The sequence below is a fragment of the Eptesicus fuscus genome, chromosome 2, assembly GCF_027574615.1.
Source record: "Eptesicus fuscus isolate TK198812 chromosome 2, DD_ASM_mEF_20220401, whole genome shotgun sequence".
In the NCBI taxonomy this organism is placed as follows: Eukaryota; Metazoa; Chordata; class Mammalia; order Chiroptera; family Vespertilionidae; genus Eptesicus; species Eptesicus fuscus.
This window is the reverse complement of record NC_072474.1, coordinates 110,441,690-110,462,255: the sequence shown is the minus strand read 5'-3', so window position 1 is coordinate 110,462,255 and position 20,566 is coordinate 110,441,690. Positions and strand designations below refer to the sequence as shown.

Genomic DNA, 20,566 nt, shown 5'->3' with positions numbered 1-20,566 from the left:
ATTTTTTTCTTCATAAGGAATTATATAAACTGCTAGTCCCAGATGAAAATGCCTTACTAATTTATACTTTTACAGTACTTAACATACCTACTATTCTATGATAATACCAATAGTAATTTGCATCTGAATTCCTATTACCTCAGATGTCAAGACATAAACACTTTAGAAAGCTGTTATAATATGTACTAAAAGAATAGAAAGCATTATTAGCTATAGTATGTCATTGATAATTTCTTCAACTAAGCAAGTTTAAATATGAATTGATTTCTTTACTGTGTCTTCAGTACTTTTTCCAAGCAGGGTTTGGTATAATGTGAATTGAATCTGAACAATTATTTGTTGGACTATATATGCTATATATACTACTAATAAGTAGAAAAATGAGGATTTAATTCAAATTGTTGCCATTCATTGGAAAAATTATTTGTGATGCTATTTAACTGTAAAGTGTTACATATTCCTATCCTGCTCTGATGAAACAAATATTTATTCATGAATTTTAACATGAATGAGAATAAACTGTATATTTCCTTTTAATTTCACAGTTTTTATACAGTTTAGGTGAGATATATAATAAAAGTACTCTGTAATGGTAAAACATCATGCATATGTTATATATTGGTATTATTGTAGCTTGAAAACAAAGTAGCACTAATTTCCAGATGCCCACACAACTTTTCATATCACAAATATTTGTATATGTGGGCTCATTTTTAGTTCTGACATTTTACAATTTGTCTTTGTTTACATGCAGCAAGGAGTTATGGGAGAAGACGAGGTAATTCATTTCTGTTTGCTATGGTATAACTGTTTCTAATTGGGTTTTACTGATCAATGTTGTATTAATTATCACAGATTTCTTATGTGATGTCTGAAAACTCACAGAAGAATTGTATTTTGATTTGAGCACTTATCAAAGTTTCCAATCTAAATCTCTTAACCTTTAAAGAACATTTCATACTAATAAGGTTATTTAATGAAAGTATCCCTTTTAAACTGTCTAGATTTTAATTATTTTAAAGTTATTTTATATCTTTTAAAATAAAGCTGTCATTTATAGTTTAAGAAATATGTTTAATACATACTAGTGAAGATGACATGCAATATGATTTTTCTACTCTAAATCTATAACTGATTACCTAAGCTATGGTATATGATTATATATGGAGTTTATTATTTTAATGTTTGACCCAGTTGAAATTAACAAATTGACACTGATATATAAAAATCATGTTGCTAATATTCTCTGTCTTCTAAGAATATAATCCCCCCCCACTCCCTTCTTCCTTCTTTCTAACACACACACACACACACACACACACACACACACACACACACACACACACACTTTGTCTCTCCCCACAGTAGTCTTCCCTTCAGGGTTTTTATTATCTTAAGGAAAAAGCTAGAACTGTGTGATGCTGGACTAATAAACATTCTAGGAAAGCAGCTGACAGTTTCTGTGGCTTAAAATTGGCCTTTTTTTTTTTTTTCATGTGCAGAATTTGAGAGGGAAAAATGTCTTTGGCATGAGAAGAAGTAAAAAACATTATACTACTACATTATATTTTAAGTGAGCGATAATCATGGTATTTACATAGTTGTTAAAAGTGCAAACTAAATAGAAAGAATATTCCTTGACCCTTAAAATCCCCCTTGAGCAATGGAGAATAGACAATAATAGTGCCTTTTCATAAATATTACATGTGTGTGAGTGCTTCAATTTCTTTTTACCTAGTCATGAGTGCATGTGCTTTGAAAACAAACAAGAAAAAATATTTGCCACCACTAAGGACAGAAACTGGTATTTTGAATTCTTAAGTAGGATTTCTAGTTTTATATTTTACTTTGTCTAAATTTAACATTTTTGGAATCTGAAGCTTCAAATGCTTGACTGAATTTTTTGATTCTTTAGTTTTCTATCTAAAAAACTAGAGCTATAGAAAAAAACGTAAATAACTTTCTAAAGATTGTTATTAGCAACTGAGAAGAGAGAGGGAATGTTTAGAATTTTAGTGTCTATTTTCATATCTATAGATTGTCTCATTTCATGTGCTGTTTTAATATGGAGCTTCAGTTCTCTTGCAAAAAGACCCGCTTGCCAAGTTATGATTTTAAAGTATTTTTGAGCCGAAACCGGTTTGGCTCAGTGGATAGAGCGTTGGCCTGCGGACTGAAGGGTCCCAGGTTCGATTCCGGTCAAGGGCATGTACGTTGGTTGCGGGCACATCCCCAGTAGGGGGTGTGCAGGAGGCAGCTGATCGATGTTTCTCTATCATCGATGTTTCTAACTCTCTATTCCTCTCTGTAATAAAATCAATAAAATATATTTAAAGTATTTTTGAAACTATAGAGCAATTTAGGATTATTTTCTTATATACTTTTTATCTAATTAGCCTTATCAATTTATGTTTAGTGTTATTAGGCATATGCCAGTGTAAATGTCATGATGTAGGAAGTTCTTAGGACAAAGTTAACAGATGATCATTTTGTTTGTCTTCTTTCATCTCAGTTCTGTAATTGTAGACTATGGTTATAATATTAAGAAAAAGCAACAGTTTCTGCTTTTAGATAGGAACTTGCTACTACTCCTAAATATCTCTATCCTCTGAGAGCCATAAAGATTTCTTCTGCTTTCAAGTTGCCTCCAGTATTGGAAGAAAGAGGACTCTCACCTGATTTTAAGTAAAAGCTTTCTTTGGGACAGAAGTGACAGTTGTCACACTTATTTAGCTTATGGGAGGATATAATGCCTGAATTTTCATCTCAAATTATATGGCATTCAGTAATTTTTTTTTTTAGTTGATATTCTGTGGACAGTAGAAGTCTGCATTAAAATTTTTATTTTGATGGTCAGATGAAAAGAATGCCCATTAGAAATAGTTATTGATAGATTTTATATGAATTTGAAAGTATTTTATACCGTAATATAAAAAAAACAAAAGAACAGCAAAAAAACATGCCAAAGGAATGGTTCTCTTCCTATTTTTTAATTCATTTTCCCCCTTTCTATTCAGTTTGCATATTTTATTACATCCTCTATGAGAAAAGAATAAACCTATTATTGGGGCAAATATTTTAGAGTGATAAATGTACCTTATAATTTCATTCTAAGTTCTTTGGTGAAACATGCTTGATTTGATAAGTAATTCTATCTGATTAAGCAGGTGATGTTTGAGAGAGATCTGTCCTGCTCCTACTTCTTTTGTTTTGATAGTCTTTTTTTATCCTTGCATAATACATGAAAGTCACACTGGTGGGTTATCTGTCCTAATAGAATGACCTCTGGATCTTATAAGTTGGAATGAATATTCCTATTCATAATTAATTCATATAATTTGTCTTGTTTTTATTTTTAGAACAACTTTTATTAAATAAAAGAGCAAGATAATACAAAGAACCATGCTTCAAGTTATAAATTGAATAATTGTGCAAATGTTTTCTTTTTCTTTGCTGCCTTTCCCCATTTATATGTTGGGAAATGTCTTTATTCTGGGCTTCCATAATAAGACTAAAAATATGAAAAGTCAAGTATAAGTATTAATGTTTAGGCACATTATTAGCATAATCACCACAGTAAGAAGCTCAGTGTAATCTTAGTTATAACTAACCTCATATTACATTATGTTTATTCTTATATTTTCTGTTTCTATTTTTTCCTATTGCAAAACTTTGATTTGCCTTTCATTTGTGTGTACAGTATGTTTATACACATGCTTGTGTGTGAATAGTTCTACATTTGTTAAAAATATGAAATTTATAATTTAAAAACAAACTTCCTACAAAGAAAGCTTCAGCCCTAGATGGGTTTAGTGGTGAATGAATCAGATTTTTAAAGAACAAAAGTTTATTCAGTTCTGTATCTATTTATATGTTGTGTGTGTGTGTGTGTGTGTGTGTGTGTGTGTGTGTTTTCTTGTGCCAATTTTCAAAGCTTATTTGTTTAAGGAATTTATTTCCTCTAGTTGTTGAATTTATTAGCATAGTTGCTTATAATATTTCCATTTTAGCCTTTTAATGTTCATAGATTGTATTGATGGATGTCCCCTTTTTCATATCTAGTATCCGTAATTTGAGTTTTCTTTCTTGAACTTAGGGATATATAAATTTGACAAGTTTTAAAGAGCCAACTTTTGGCTTTATTGGTTAGTCTTCTATTTTTTAATATATTTTTATTGATTTCAGAGAGGAAGGGAGAGGGAGAGAGGAGAGAAACATCAATGATGAGAGAGAATCATTGATTGGCTGCCTCCTGCACACCCCCTACTGGGGATCAAGCCCACAACCTGGGCATATGCCCTTTGACTGGAATTTAACCTGGGATTCTTTAGTCCACAGGCCTACGCTCTATCCACTGAGCCAAACCAACTAGGGCCTGTTAGTCTTTTTTATGTCACGTTTTTTTCTTTTATCCTTTTTGTTTTTAATTTGCTATTTTTCTTTTTATGGCATAAAGTAGGATTACTTTAAATATTTTTTGTTCTCTAATATGCATTTAAAACTAAATTTTCTGCTAAATATGCAGATTTTTCTCTACATATGTAGCTTTTGCTATATCCCACCGATTTTATATTGTGCTTTTTTATTATTGTTCAGTTTCACTCTTTTGGGTGTAAAAACCTGAAAACATATCCTAGTTTCATAGTAAAAAAGAAGAAATGTAATTTAATTTTGGTTGAAAACTATGGTAAATATTTTAGTCCAAATCAAATTTTGAACAAATTCTACTTCCCTAAGCACATATGATTTTACCTTTATTGCCAGCCATTTGCATGCACTAAATATATATATATATATATATGTGTGTGTATATATAATTCTTGGAAAAATATGTTTAAAATATACTGCATATGGAAGACATACATAATTATTTAGTGGTTCCTTTTTATAATCAAATTAATTTGGGTTATAGGAAAGGATAATTGGCAAGGTAAAAAGTAATATTTTTGTTAGTGGTATTTACTCAGCTAACTTCTCTTTTAAATAACTATAGCTTTTATGGCTTTAGAAAGAAAGCAGTTATTATTTTTTAGCAATGAAGATTCTTAGTGTGGCTAGTATGTGATATGTTCTTAGCCTTTTCATTATATCCTTTGTTCTGGTTAATAGATTATAGATATTTGCTAATTATTAACTGTAATATTTTATTATAGTTAGAACATTATTATAGTTAGCAATATGGAATAATTGTCAATGTAGTTTTAATTATACTTACAGTATCATAATTAGCATAAAAAGTGTCATTTTGAGTCACCCCTCTATCTGACATTGCTTATCTAGTGATTTCCTTAGTCAATGCATTCATGAACCCTAAATATTTATGGTCTACATATTTTCTCATGATAAAAATATGTTAGAAAGACTGTTGTATTTACGGGACTGCTAAATTTGTATGTATGTTAGGACACTTTAAAGTGAAATAATTTTCAAAGCATTGTCATATCTGAAATAAATATAATATTTAGATCTGTCATTTTTAATAAAAAATTAGTATTCATGTTGTTTCTCTATCTTATATTATTCCTTTTTAAAATATAGAATTATTTATTTAAAGTCCAACCTTAGAAAGTTGAACCATTTAGTTACTCACAATTAATATTGTTTTTAATAGATCTTGATGAGGTTGATTTTGTTAAGTAAAATAGCTCTTTCATTTTGAAGAGCTTTCCATTGATCACAAAAAAAATGTTGACATTTGTTTTCTATTAGTCCTTATTCTGATAGCAAATACTTGCTAAGTCTTTCTAAAAAACAAGAAAAAAGTTATCATCTTGCTTGAACCCCTGTATCATTATTTCCTTCACCTACTAAATGAAATATCTCCTTTAAACTGGCATTCAAAGATGAGTACTCTCACCTCAAGGTGCTTTTCCAGCTTGATTACTCTACTTCTCAAATAAATTTATTTTTCCTACTTTCTTTTATTTTTTCCTCCCACTTGAAAACTGTACTCAAAACCATGTTCCTACAAATACTTTTACTTTTAAATATCCTGCCCTTTCTAATGCTCTCAGTAAGCACTGCTACCTTTCCAATTTCACCACAGATGCTATTCAGTTTCACTTGAGGATTTAAGAAATTACCCATTTATAAGCTTAGACTACTCCTTCCTCCACCATACTTCCAAGCATTGGGAAGTTTTCTTATGGATATGTGCCGCAGTTGCATCTAGAGATCTTATCTTTTCTAATGCACATTCGTAGAGAGCAGGGAGTGTATTTTATCAGGTCATTTTTATTTCTTGTCCCCACATGGTCTAGCATCATGATTGCTGCAGAGGATGTGCCCTCTAATAGGGTGCACTCCCAAAGGGCCAGCTCAGCTGTGGACCCAAGTCCAGAGGGAGTGGCTTTCCACATGTGCAGAAGCCCTGCCTATCCTTTCATATAATTGACAAGTATACTTAAGACATTATATGCAAGTAATGCTTGATGTCTTTGTCCTTCCTGTAGTCTGCAAGTGTTTTTTTTTATGTCCTCTTATCTTGTTAGTCATTTTCTTTCTGCTACCAGTTTCTAAAAGTTCTTTCAATTACATATCCAGTCTGACAATCCTATACATTAGATTCTTGTTGCTTTCCATAAAAATTTGAAGTGATGTAGTGTTTGTGGTGTGTTATATTACTGTTTATTTCTAAGTCATTTCTCAGACTGCTTCTCTCTTGAATCTAAGAATTAAAACCTCAAACTATCTGAATTTCCTTTCACTTTTATGCATATGTCACCTTCATTGTTAAGCCTTTGAATTTGTCATTGCTCTTTTTACTCTTTTTTCAGATCTGATATTCAAGTTATATTTGTTCTTATATTTTAGGTCGTTCTTCCCTTTTTCCAATCGATGATGGCTTGCTGGATGATGGTCATAACGATCAAGTTGGGGTTTTAAACTCACCCACATGTTATTCCGCTCATCAAAATGGAGAGCGAATAGAACGCTTCTCTCGAAAAGTTTTTGTTGGTGGCCTCCCTCCAGATATTGATGAAGGTAAGTTGATGATTTGGTGCTATTTTCTTTCACAACTAATAGATGGTCCAGTGATGCAATAAACTAATAGATTATTCTGAGTATTAATCAATGTAATAAAGGTTTCTAAGGGCTGAAATTACCTGGAGTATATACTGGATTTGGCTTATATGTGTTTCAATGAAACTACCTCACCTGTGTCAGACTGTAGTATATTTTATGAGTATTATAGATTTTTCACCTCTTGTTTTAGCATTCCTTTTTCTACAAGATTTTACTTGTCAAGCAGTAATGGATCTCTTTATTTAATTTAACATAATGTTGGCATGTTTTTCAAGCCAGTGATATTTAAGGATTGGTATTCTATACATTCATTATTATCTGTATCACTTTATGTTGATTATTCTGACAAATGTGCTACTTTAAAATGAATTTATTTGGACAAAATATTTTATGAATAATTTTAATAAGGATATTGAACATGTTTTTAATATTTATATTCTAGCTTATTTTAGGCTATTTGTACTTTAAAATGTTAAATATTTAAAGTAACTTACAAAATATGGGGTTTTAGAATGAATTCTTAAACTAATTCCTAATGCATATTATTATATTTTCTTAAGATGAAATTACTGCTAGCTTCAGAAGATTTGGGCCTCTGGTAGTAGATTGGCCTCATAAAGCAGAAAGCAAGTCCTATTTTCCACCAAAAGGTAAGGGTTTTTATTGCTAATATTTGCCAGGGAATCAATTATATCTAAGCAAAAGAGACAATATAAATTACTTGGTGTTTTCTAATAAAACAGAACTATATCCAAAAGGTGCTGTGCAACTTAGATAAACAGTTGTTGAACAGAGTTCCAGGCAGGAATTGAAATATAGTAAAAAGGAATTAGAATTGGTTTTTGTGGAGACATAAATAAACATTTTTTTAGATGAGTCTCATATTCCTTTAAGGGGATGGTGAACTATAAGCCTAGAAAAATGGGTTGGCACAAATTTAATGAAACAGAATACTTGCTGTCTTTGTGACTGTTGTCATTGTGTCTGTTTTTAATATTTTTATTGGTTTTTAGAGAGAGAGAGAGGAAGGGAGAGTGAGAGAGAAACATGGATGTGAGAGAGCAACATCAATCGGCTGCCTTCTGCATTCCCCCTATGGGTGATTGAGCCCGCCACCTGGGCATGTGTCCTAACAGGGAATCAAACCAACAACCTTTCAGTATAAAGGGCAATGCCCAACCAACTGAGCCACAACAGCCAGGACTGTTATGTGGTTTTTGAGGTGGTTGTCAGTTTATTTCCTCAAACTTAAACAAAAAAATATATATTAGCATGGCAAATCATAGTTTTGGTTTTTTTGTTTTTTGGGTTTTTTTTTTTGTATAATTATAGTTAATTGTAGCCATTGCCAAAGACCAGTATTCCCAAACCTTGTTCTTTCAAGCATTTTTATCATTCCTGTAATTCATAATTTTTCATGGTTTGGAAAACACTGGGGCAAAAGCATTCAGTTTGTGAAGATACCTTATAATTAAGGCAGTGACTTGAGCCCTGAATACTGAGCCACACATGTATGTATGTTTCACTCTGCAGTGAATGAGGTAGATGTGAATATTAGCTTACTCTAATAAATTCTAGAGAGCCATAGATGGTTTGTTTTTGGTAAGAGTATTTTAATCTTAAATGGCTTTCCTTAGCTAGATCATAGTTTATTTGCCATGTTTGCTTAATTAATTTTTATAATATAAACATTTCTTCCCTAATAATCACAAAATAATTAAGCAATATTAAAAATTTTGAATTTAAAGTATTGTTTTTAAATTAAGTAATGTGAAAATAATTATATCAAAAATAATATCACAAAACATAAGCAGCATTAAAAATATTGAATTTAAATATTGTTTTAGTAAATTAGCCTTATATTCTCTTTATTATTATAAAACAGTTATAGTTCTGAAATGCTCAGCTTTGTATCAAAATTAAAGCCTTCACTTAAAGAAAACCAGTCTTTATTTTTAAATTTTTTTTTCAAACATTTAAATGCTTCTAGTTATTTAAATAGTTCTAAAATACATTTCTTAATCTTGCATAATTGTACCTTTGGAAGTTTCTATTTGTGTGGGTCCGTTTAATGTCTTATTTATGCAATCGAGTAATGTAATTTTATTAAAATGAAGTACTTCTGTGTCACATCAGACCTTTGTGGCAGCAAAAGCCATTGTTGGCAGCAAGCAGTGTTTTTGATTTCTATGTAAAACATGACCTCATGCTTCCCTTTGTTTATTGGAACAGATGTGCATGGACTGCTTGATGGCTTCTTCATATTAGAACTGGGTGGCAGTCTCCATGTTTGTTTGCACAGGAATCTTGTCAAGGAAAGGGATGTTTTTAGATCATTCATAGCTATCAGCTGCTGGGGAAAATCACAAAGGAGTAAACCAGGAATGTAAATGTTGATGCCATTTTATAATGAAGTCTGCTTTGCCTGCTGGATACATGGCTGATTAAAGATTGACAATTGGTAACCCAAGGAAAGGAGGAAGTGCGTATTTCCCAATGATAGAGGAATTTAAGCAAGAGCTTGGATTTACAAGTCTAAATAGTCTCTAGACTGAACAAGTTGTTTGTCCAAGTTGAGACTTGATTTAAAAGTTCTGACCCACTCTGAAGGAACCTGTTTTATTCCAGCCTCCCTAAGATAGTTTTTTAGTATCATGTGAAAGTTGTTAAGTTGCCTGGGGAATTTTCCCTCTGCGTATGGGAATTCCTGGGCCTTTCCAAGTGTTCTGTAGTCCAAAAGTGTGCTCTAGATCGTGGTACCCTAAAGGCATTTAGAGGAAACTTCAGGCCCTAATATGCTCCACTGATTAATCATTCCAAATGGTGTGAGAAGGCAGTATCACTACGAGAAAGAGAATGGGACAGACCAGAGTTTGAAATTATTCAGCCAATTACTTGCTTATGTTACTGATGTCGAACAAGTAATTAACCACTTGATACCTCAGTATTTTCTCTATAAAGTGGGAATGTTTCATAGACTTGTGAGCATCAAATAAAATAGTTAATGTAAAACTTTTAGCACGGTACTTAATAGTAAATGCTGCATGTAAAGTAGCTAATTAATTTACTGAGTATATGTGTTCATGGACATTCCAATAGTATATTGTGTTCTCCTATAGAAAATATAATGATGCTAGTTCTATTTATAGGATTTTTCTTTTAATAAAAACTTGTATTTTCTAAACAGTAATGAAATTTGGGGTGCAATCACTTACCTTAACATATTGCCTCATTGTTCATGATTATTACAGGCTATGCGTTCCTTCTCTTTCAAGAAGAGAGCTCAGTTCAGGCACTGATTGACGCTTGCATTGAAGAAGATGGAAAACTCTATCTGTGTGTTTCCAGCCCCACCATCAAAGACAAACCAGTAAGTAAGCACCACATGAACTCTAAGCTACAAAGATAAGTTTTCCAAAAACGTTTTGAAATGATGGTTAGTGGAAAACAGTTCAACCACCATATTAAGATTCAGTTTGAATAATTTATAGTTCCTAGATAAAAAATAATAATTTGTTTCTAAATCCTACTACCCAAAATTTTAAACAATGAAAAATCCAGTGCTGCAAAACAGCATAAGCTGTAAAGGGAATAAGACCCAATAAAATACCGTCCTTTTCTTAATAGGTTCAGATCCGTCCTTGGAATTTAAGTGATAGTGATTTTGTGATGGATGGTTCTCAGCCTCTGGATCCCCGGAAAACAATTTTTGTTGGAGGTGTTCCTAGACCACTAAGAGCTGGTAAGTAGAATACTACCAAATTGTGTGCTTTTAAAAATCATTTAAATATGAATTCGTTCAGTAAATATTTGGTAGCTGTTGTGTACATGGCATGTCGGGCAGGTTAGGGGCAGATTCCTCATGCTCCAATAGTTGCTAACTACAGAATTCTGAGACAAATTCTGAGAACCATCCTTGAAACAATCAAGTAACTGGAGAATTGAGCAGTCATCTATTGATATTAATAGCTAACTCCAAACAGACTCATAAGGAAAATCCGCTCAAATACTTCTGACTTCTTAAGTGTAACTTGCTAAGATATGAGAATTTTATGTGGATTGATTTTCATATCTGAGGAAGAAATTTGGAATTTAAAACATTAGCACTTTAGATAAGTGAGTGATAACGTGTGATGTCAGGAACCAGAGATATACTGGAAGATGTCAGAGAAAAGTAATTATAGATGTAAATATCCACTGTACAATCTCATTTTAGGATACCATATATCCTGTAAAGTATATTAGTGCCTTCCATTACTGCACCCTCTTCCAGTATGGGAGATTGAAGCTAAAGAACCATTCTCACATGTAAATACTAATAGAACATAACTGCTATAAGGAAAGACTGTGAGGAATAGAAGAACATATGGCAAGGGAAGGTGATATAGTCTGATATTTTAAATATACTTGTAGTTGAGCTGACATGTAAAGATTGCACAGAAGTAGTTTGGGGTGGTCAGGAAGGTTATAAGGTGTTTTCAGATATCCAACGGTCTTCATTGGAGGGAAGCAGATACATTGGAGGGACCGAAGAAGCCCAGAGTGCCTGACTTGGGGGTATAAGGAGTGAGTGAAGAGACACAGAAGACTGAAGAAATAAGCAGGAATCTGGGCAGACAGGTTTAATACGTAAATTTGGTCTTTATCCTCAGAGCAAGGGGAAACCATTGAAGAGTTTTCATAGAAGGAAGCATGATCACATTTGCATTTTTGAAAGTTGACTTCACTGACTCACGGAAGGAGAGCCCAGTTGAGAATAGATAGTAGACAGATTTAGTGGCCCATTATCGAAGTCCAGAATTCAGATAGTGGTGGCTTGGATTAGTGGTGGTAGTGGAGAAAGAGCCAAGTGAACAGCTACTATAAGGGAAATGCAAAGGTTGCATCTCTGCTTTCAGTCTTAAGACACTAGATAGATAGTGGTGCCTTTTACAAGTTGAGGAACACTGGAGGAGCCGGTTGGAGGGAAGATTTGGGTCTTGGTTTTGAAAGCTGTGGCACCATTCAGAGCTCATAAGTAGAAATTTCAGTTAAGCCATTGCTATGTAATACAGGTATCTCTGCCTTTTAAAAGTTGATTTACTTGATGCTACTTCCTTTTACATTAGTACTTACATTACATTTACATTAGTACCTGCTTTAGCTAACCAAAAGAAATACAAAGAGAAAAATAATTATAACCTATACAAAAGTTTTCATAGGGAACCCTCCGCTTTCAGATAGTGAGGGAAACCTATATATTTTTTGAGAGACTCACACTTGCTGCTCTTTTGCAAATAAACTTTGGGTCGGGGAGAGATCTGAAGCAGAGAGATAAGGCTATTGCCATGATCCAGGTGAAAGTTGGAACGTGATGTTAGTGATGGAGGTGAGGTGATTGGATTCTTGATATGGCTTGAAAATCAGGTTCACAGGATTTCATGTGCAGTGGGGAAAAAGATAAAGCCAAGAGTCATGACTTGGCAACTTCATCTTTTCCATTGCTTACTAACTGAATCAGCAAAAACTCACTGGGGCAGGTTTAATGGGATGGTGGAAGATCAGAAGTGCCATTTGAATACACTGATTGTTGCAGTGTCTGTGAAATTGACAATATGAGTTATCCAGTAGACAGTTTCATAGATGAGTCTGGAGTCCAGGAGGGAGGCCCCGACTAGAGGAATGTAGCAGCTGGGAACAAACCGGTGGTAATTAAAGCCATGGCACAGGATCAAGTCACCAAAGCCACAATTGTAGAGAAGTCCAAGGACTGACTGAAACCTGGGGTACTCTGATGTTGAAAAGTGAAGGAGTTGAGGAAGGACTAGCAAGGAAGACCAGGAAGGAGTTACAATGAAGTAGAAGGAGAATTAGTAGAATAACATATCCTAGAAGCTAGATGGGGAAAATATTTCAAGGGGATGGAAGAGATGAACTATATTTAATGCTGCTTAGAGGTAGATTGACCATTGAACTTGACAGTGGGGGAGATGACCTGGACAGGAACAAGTAAAATGGAGTTATGGGATGAAAGTTTGGTTATGAAGGGTTGAACAAAGAAGAGAAGAGAGAGACTGGGGAGTATAAAAAACTTTTTTTTTGGCCATTAGGGGAACCGAGAAATGAAGCAATCACAAAGAGGAATAAATAGAGTTAAGAGATATATATATATATATTTTAAGATGGGACAAATTACAGTATATTGGGAAGAACCGAGTATAGAGAGAAAAAACAGTGGTACAGAAAATTGAGAGGGGATTTGCTAAAGTAATTCTTCTGTAGTGAGAGCAATTGGGATCCTAGTGTAAAGTGAAGGGATTGGCTTAAAAAAACACACACATTAAACTGTTAACAGATGGAAGGGGGGGTACCTCTGCATTAGCATTTCTGGAAGCCCCCATGGGAGGATGAGGTACGATAGAAAGCTTTATTTCCATTTCTGTGGAATCATATCCCTTCAGTAAAGCTAGAAGTAGAGTCATTGTCCAGAGTTTCCTTTCCATGTTGGAGCTGGGTCCTGTTCAGCATCAGACTAGTTACAGTCCATTAGTCCATTGTGTGGTGTGAATGCAGGAGAGCCCCAAAGACCAGAGTCATCAAGATTCCCAAGAGGAACCAAGAACACGGGGGATTAAATATCCCAAATTTGCCTCCTTGCAGTGACCACGCCCATTCTGGCCAATGACCTCTGCTCCCAGGTCTGACTGACAGCAAGCGCCTTCCCTAGTCCCCCAACTTTACTGGGCATGTATCTGTCTTTGTCCAGTCTCCTGGGGAGTATAAAGTTGTAGCTGCTGGTGAAGCTGTTCAAATGACATGCCTATAATGGTTGGCTTCCCCCTTTGCGTCTCTCCTATGTATGTATATAAAAGCCTAAGCAACCAGAAAAAAACTATCAACCAGTCACTATGACGCACACTGACCACCAGAGGGCAGACGCTCAATGCAGGAGCTGCCCCCTGGTGGTCTGTGTGCTCCCACAGCCAACCTTCTGTGGCCAGCCAACCTTCCGCGGTCCTTCCCCCAGTCCTGCAGGCCCTGTCTGGCAGCCAGCGGGCCCTGGCCATTTGGGCCCCGATCAGGACTGGGTGAGACGGCCCCAATAGGCCCTGATTGCTGGCCAGGCCTAGGACCCTACCCGTGCGTGAATTTCGTGCACCGGACCTCTAGTTATTAATAACTAGGTTAATTACAATGATATCAAAACTATGTATCCAATTGACTTTTACTTTTTAAAAAAGCATTTAAAAGTTGTTGATTTACTGTGTTCTCTTACATTTCATTAAGTTTCTTTTTCTTTTGAAGTGGAACTTGCTATGATCATGGACCGGCTGTATGGTGGAGTTTGTTATGCAGGAATTGATACAGATCCTGAGCTAAAATACCCAAAAGGTGCTGGTCGAGTTGCTTTCTCCAATCAACAGAGCTATATTGCTGCCATCAGTGCTCGGTTTGTGCAGCTTCAGCATGGTGATATTGATAAACGTGTAAGTTGCAATTGGGAAATCACTTCTGTCCTACGATAAGGTGCTGATAGTAAGAATAATGATGAGTTAATATAATTCAAACATTGAATATTTTTATACTCCTTTAACTCTGAAATGTCAAAGTTTCCAACATACTTTAAACTTTAGGTATAATATAAAAAAATATAAGTGTCGTTTTAAGCCATGTTAAAAATTTTTATTAGCCAATAAGGTCTTAATATTCTTCTAACCATAGAGGCAGAGCTTGGTTTAAGAGGTTGTACTCTGGAGCCAGATTGCCTGGGGTCCCCTTTCCACTATTTGCTCTGTAATTCTGGGCAAATTAACCCTTTTGTGCCTCTTTTTCCTCACTTATGAAATGGAAAACTAATATTATGACCCTCACAGTTATTTTTTTTAATATATTTTTATTGATTTCATAAAGGAAGGGAGAGGGAGAAATTGAAACATTAATGATGAGAGAGAATCACTGATCGGCTACCTCCTGCACGCCCCACACTGGAGAGCGAGCCTGCAACCCAGGCATGGGCCCTGACCGGGAATTGATCCATGCCCTCCTGGTCTATAGGTCGATACTCAACTGCTGAGCCATGTTGGCTGGGCTCGCTCACAGTTACTTTGAGGCTTAAATAAATTTACATATGTTGAAGCACTGAGAACAGAGCTTGGTACTAAGTGCTATTTAAGTGCTACTTATTTGTCATTTGTTATAAAATCTATATATATAAAAGCCTAAGTGACCAGCTGACCAGCTGGTAGCTATGATGTGCACTGAACACCAGGGGGGCAGACGCTCAACGCAGGAGTGGAAACCACAGGCATGGAAACATGGAACAGACTGATGAATCTCAGAGGGAAGCGGGGAGAGAGAAGGGCGGAAAGAGATTAACCAAAGATCTTATATGCCTACTAGAGGCCCAGTGCACAGATTCGTGCACCAGTGGGGTCGCTCGGCCTGGCCTGCGGGGATCGGGCCAAAACCAGCTCGCCAACATCCCCCAAGGGGTCCCAGATTGTGAGAGGGCGCAGGCCAGGCCTTGGGACCCCACCGGTGCATGAATCCGTGCACTGGGCCTCTAGTCTAAAATAAAAATGTATTCATATTTATCTAAAGATACACAATAATAAATATGCAAACAAACTGCATATACAAAATAATAATCCTAAACTTTAAAACAGTTACTCTTTAGTAGTATTGTTAGGTCATCACAATAAGAATTTTTAGGAAGTCCTACTAATGCTAACTGAAAACTAGCCACCCCATTGTGTAATTCTGAGTACCAATGACCATCTACTAGTAAAATAGGGGAAAGGAGTGGACAAAACTCAGTTGTTCATTTACAAATCTATTTCATACTAAAATCTGTGAATTGTTTCTATATAAACCTAAGCAGTATTCTCAAGTTACCATGTTTATATTTATATTACAGATGAGATATACTAGGAATATTAGGTAAATTAACTTTTTATATTCTAATTAGTAGCTTTAACTTAAGTGTGTTCTTATTTTCCAGTCTAACAGTGTTTTGAAGCTGCTGCTTGGAGACTATTTGCACAATAAAAGACTATTTGGGGGACAGGGGAGTTGATTAACTAATGCTCATTGACTAGACCATGGACTGTAGAAGTATCATCAATTTAATTACCAAACCATTTAGAAAAGAAGTACAGCATAGGTTCTGTTCATTACATGCAGAGTGTTTTGTTTGTTTGCATTGTTACTTAAAATATTGGGGGGGGGGAATTGAGAATGGGCTCTGCTTTTATTCAAATATGCATATGAAAATTTTTTTGAACGTTAGAATTTCTCTAATTCAGTGGTTTTGAACCTTGGCTGCACACTAAAGTCACATGGGAGCTTTAGAAAAACCTTGACATCTGGGTCCCACCCAGAGATTCTGCTGTAATTAGTCTGGGATGCAGCCAGTTCTCCCCAGGTGATTCGAAATTGCAGCCATGCTATAGACCACTGATGTAGGCTAACCCCCACTCTTGCAGAGAAGTGATACAGTCACAGAGGAAATTATTTATATTGTATATATTTGTAGTTGTTTAATATTCAGAAGCAGAGGGAAAAGATTGTTGCATTGTCATACCTCATACCTCTTTGTTTCCAAAATGAGAATGACGGATACTTATTTGGGGCAGAGTATTGATTCTTAAATAGCAACTCATATGCAGAGCAGGTGAATTGAGAAACATGCCTTCTTACACAGGCATTGAAATCCCTAAGAGAAGCTTATTTTTCCAGATATGTGCTACTAAGGTATTATGGAAAATAAGAATAGGTGAAGAACTGATGAAACTCTGTTTCACACATGCAAAGTTAAATAGTTAGAGATTAGTATTAATCAGAAATAAATATTGAAATGAACTGCAAATATAAACAATGGAAATCCATTGCCTTCCTATGAAAGGTTTGTTTTACAGTCTTTTTTATCAACTTTTAGGTTGTTTCCAGTTATAATTGTTTTTATTACAAATAGTGCTGCAGAAAACACCCTTATATATACAATTTCTGCACAAATGCAAGTATTTCAATAGAATACATTCAGAGTAGAAATTGTTGGGTCACTGTTTTTTACTGTGGGCAAACACTACCTTATGTCAAGCCAAGCTATTAATACACTCCAGTTTTTCTGCCCTCCTCAGGAAAGGATGAGGTCTTAGGCTGCCTGACACTGTTCACTCAGACAAAGGCAGTAGTAACCTTTGGTTCAGAAAGAAGCAGGAAAGCAAGGCTATCTTGGCTAATAGTAGCTAATGCTAGTTTACAGAGTATTTATGGTGGCACTGTCTTAAATGTTTTTACTTGCATTATCTAGTCTTCACTGGATTGGGCAGGTTCTTTAATTAATCCTCGTTTAACAGATGAGGTTAAGAGGTTTAGCAATCAGACCTTACTGGAGTCTGAGGTCTTCTAGCAAGTCAGGCCTTCACAGTGGGACTTTGACTTTCTATCTTATAAATTCACAAAAGTCTAGACATGCCCGTAATAACATTATCCACAGCCCTGGTTCTGAACCAGTTACATACAAGCAGGTACAGCTCACCTGCGGAGGAGAAGTGCTGCCAGGTCGGTGCTGTCCCGGTGGTGCCAACTCACAGGTGGTATTGGAACGAAGGGACAAATATGTGAAAACCATTTTGTCTGCTTTTTCACTCACAGTAACCTCTGAAAATGTTAATACACAGGTATTTTTATGATGTTACTTCAGGAACGTCAGGGTGGAATGTTTTAGAAATCAGTTAGATTTTTGTAGTTTTTAAAATTATTTTCTGTCATTGGAAAATATAGTAAATACCATTCAGTTTATAATCTTCTGAAGATTACATTGCCAAACATATAGCAATATTACCAAACTAAGTGCTTATTTAATCACATGGTCAATTAGAAGCATGAAACATCATATAAAAAATGATTAGTTCAAGAACAAAATGAATTTTTTAACCTACTATGTGGTAAAGCATTTCTTTGGGAAACTGCCTACTTTCTCAATGTTCAATGCTGTGTTGTTTTTTTCTTTAGAACATATTTTAAATTATTACTAAAATGATTTCTGAAGCAGACTTACTAAGACATTTTTATCTCATTTTCTAGGTGGAGGTAAAGCCATATGTGCTAGATGACCAGATGTGTGATGAATGCCAGGGCGCACGCTGTGGTGGAAAATTTGCTCCCTTTTTTTGTGCCAATGTCACTTGCCTGCAGTATTACTGTGAGTTTTGTTGGGCAAATATCCACTCTCGTGCAGGACGTGAGTTCCATAAGCCATTGGTAAAGGAAGGTGCTGACCGCCCACGTCAGATCCACTTCCGCTGGAACTAGGAGTAGCAAACCTGCCTCTGTTGGACAAGGAGAGAAAGGCTGCATGTGGCTTACTGTGTCTGAAGATACTGACATGCGGAAGAAATAAGTGCATTCTTCTGCTTTCACCCAGCTCAATACATGCATCTTTATCAGCAGCCAAAACACTACAAGCCTCTTGTTTTTCACCAAAACCCTACATCTCAGGCTTACTAATTTTTGTGATATTTTCATGTTAAAATAAAATGTTTTTTTGTATTTTCTCCAAGTTATTTTTATATGTAAAGTTAAAATTAGATATGAGAATGTTTTGCGTAGGGGCAAACAGTCTGCTGCTATATAGTGGGTGAAGCGTGCACTTATTTCTAAACGTGGGTTTTTAACTTCAAGATCTGCCCCAGTAATTTACCAAAGGTAGCAAAATAATAGTGAAGATGGAATATGTCTGCTACAAATGCTTATTTTTATTGTTGCTATTTTCAGTGTATACATAAACTAAAATTAGGGTTGATTTTTTTGCTCTCCATTTTGACTTGCAAGAAATAATACCTCAAGATAATCTGATTTATTAGCTATTTTTAAACATTTTTAATCACAAGCTGTATTAGCTTTGCTGCTATATAGGTGTTATGTGTAAATGCCACCTATTAATACGGGATTGAAAACGTTAGAGACACACTGCATTGCAGATAAAATGCAGGCAGCACAATATGGCCTAAACTGCCATAGTTTTAGAATGTGAAAAAACAATGCATGTTTACTTACCTGTATACACCATATGCATGCACTAGAATTATTAATAACAAGAGGTGAGGTATTGCAAATGTTCAAAAACAGCTCTCTTGACTCTAGGTAGCATGAACAAATTATAAAATTTGTTTAAAAAAAGCAAACTTGCATGCATTATTGTGACTTCAAGTTTAAAAAATTGCCCTACATGTGTACAATATGCATATTAGTTTTAGATTAGAGAGTGCAGCCATTTTGTGATCTGGTCCATAGTGGAACTCGATTTTATGCAGACTGGATGTAATACTTGTAATCTCTGTGCAATTTTGTGACGTGCGGTTCTAATTCATGTGCAGTGATATAGTATAGATAAAAGACTGAATAAAAGAGAAATACTAGACTTTTAAAGAAAGTTGATTTTAGCCCCTTTGATAGTTCATGGTTAAGACATCCTTTATAAACCAAAGATGGCCAGCACACTGCTAACCAGTCACCAAATGTAAGACCCAGAAGAAGCCCATATTTAAATGAGCGAATTGATAGAAGAATGCAAAACTTTGGTAAACCTAAGTGAAGTCAAAATGGAGATGGGGAAATATACAGATGGCTAGTTGCATAAAATTCAATTTTACCTTAAAGACAATGGTGAAATCTGGCTTGAACTTGCTTACATGTTTGACCTATGTATATTGGGGTCTTCTGTCTAAACTGGGGTCACTGTTGCATGGAACATTGTTAATGGTTAGGAATTGCTTTTTTTTTAAATTTTGATGAAGGAATTTTGGTAATGGATTTGCTTGCAATTTTGGGGAAAGTGGCATGGAAACAAGCGACAGTTAATCAGTTTCTCTTGGTACTGAACACTATTAGAATATCAGTAGGGATGTTTTTTCTCTTTAGAGCATTTTTAATGTAACCAGCCCCTATATTTTAATGTCAGAGTTACTCTGCAATCTAAGCAAAGCACCAACAATGGTAAATGTTTTTTTAAATGCAGAACTAAGATTCTTGACTCTAAAGAGAGAAAATTACAAGGGGTATTGTCTTCGAGCAACCCCTTGGGACAATCCTTCATGTGAGCAAAGTGTTGATCTTAACATTGGTTGTCTCTGGTGTGCTTTTGTACTGTAAAATACGGTTCATGTCTAATTCTGCTGTTTTATTGTGGTTGTGGTTCAAGTTTTTAATGTTTAAAGTTGATGCTGTTTTCAGAAGAGCTTTTTACTAATTTATTTGTCGATGTTCCCTCTTTGTTACTTAAACCATGATCCTCCAGATTTTTGGAGTATTCTTTTCTAACCTTAACCCTGCCAACCTTGATCCATTTGACATTTGTTATGCACTATTTTTATATCTCTGTGAGAGATTTTTCCAACAGTCAGCTATTTTATGGCACACTTTTTTTGACTGATGACATCTCCTTTGCTATACCTCAATTTTTGGAATTTAGAAAAGAAATCAGTAGTTTTGCAATGTTAATTATTTAGATATTTAATTTCGCAGATTTTTAAACTTTATTTTCATAATTTCTGCTTAA

General features: G+C 34.9%; 1 protein-coding gene across 7 annotated transcripts in view; it reads left to right on the top strand.

The window, feature by feature from the left end:
• CPEB2 (cytoplasmic polyadenylation element binding protein 2) overlaps positions 1-20,566 on the top strand; it is a 62,229-nt gene that overhangs the window by 40,165 nt on the left and 1,498 nt on the right. For 2 of the 7 annotated variants that reach the window (XM_054708118.1, XM_054708099.1), the window contains 7 exons: positions 755-778; positions 6,814-6,984; positions 7,587-7,676; positions 10,278-10,396; positions 10,654-10,768; positions 14,293-14,492; positions 18,094-20,566. The exon at positions 18,094-20,566 is cut by the window's right edge and continues 1,498 nt beyond it. In XM_054708118.1, coding sequence (XP_054564093.1) covers positions 755-778; positions 6,814-6,984; positions 7,587-7,676; positions 10,278-10,396; positions 10,654-10,768; positions 14,293-14,492; positions 18,094-18,321 — 947 coding nt within the window. In that variant the 3' untranslated portion in view covers positions 18,322-20,566. The remainder of the gene's footprint in view (positions 1-754; positions 779-6,813; positions 6,985-7,586; positions 7,677-10,277; positions 10,397-10,653; positions 10,769-14,292; positions 14,493-18,093) is intronic. The other 5 variants (XM_054708124.1, XM_054708106.1, XM_054708125.1 and 2 more) reach the window with 3 other exon arrangements.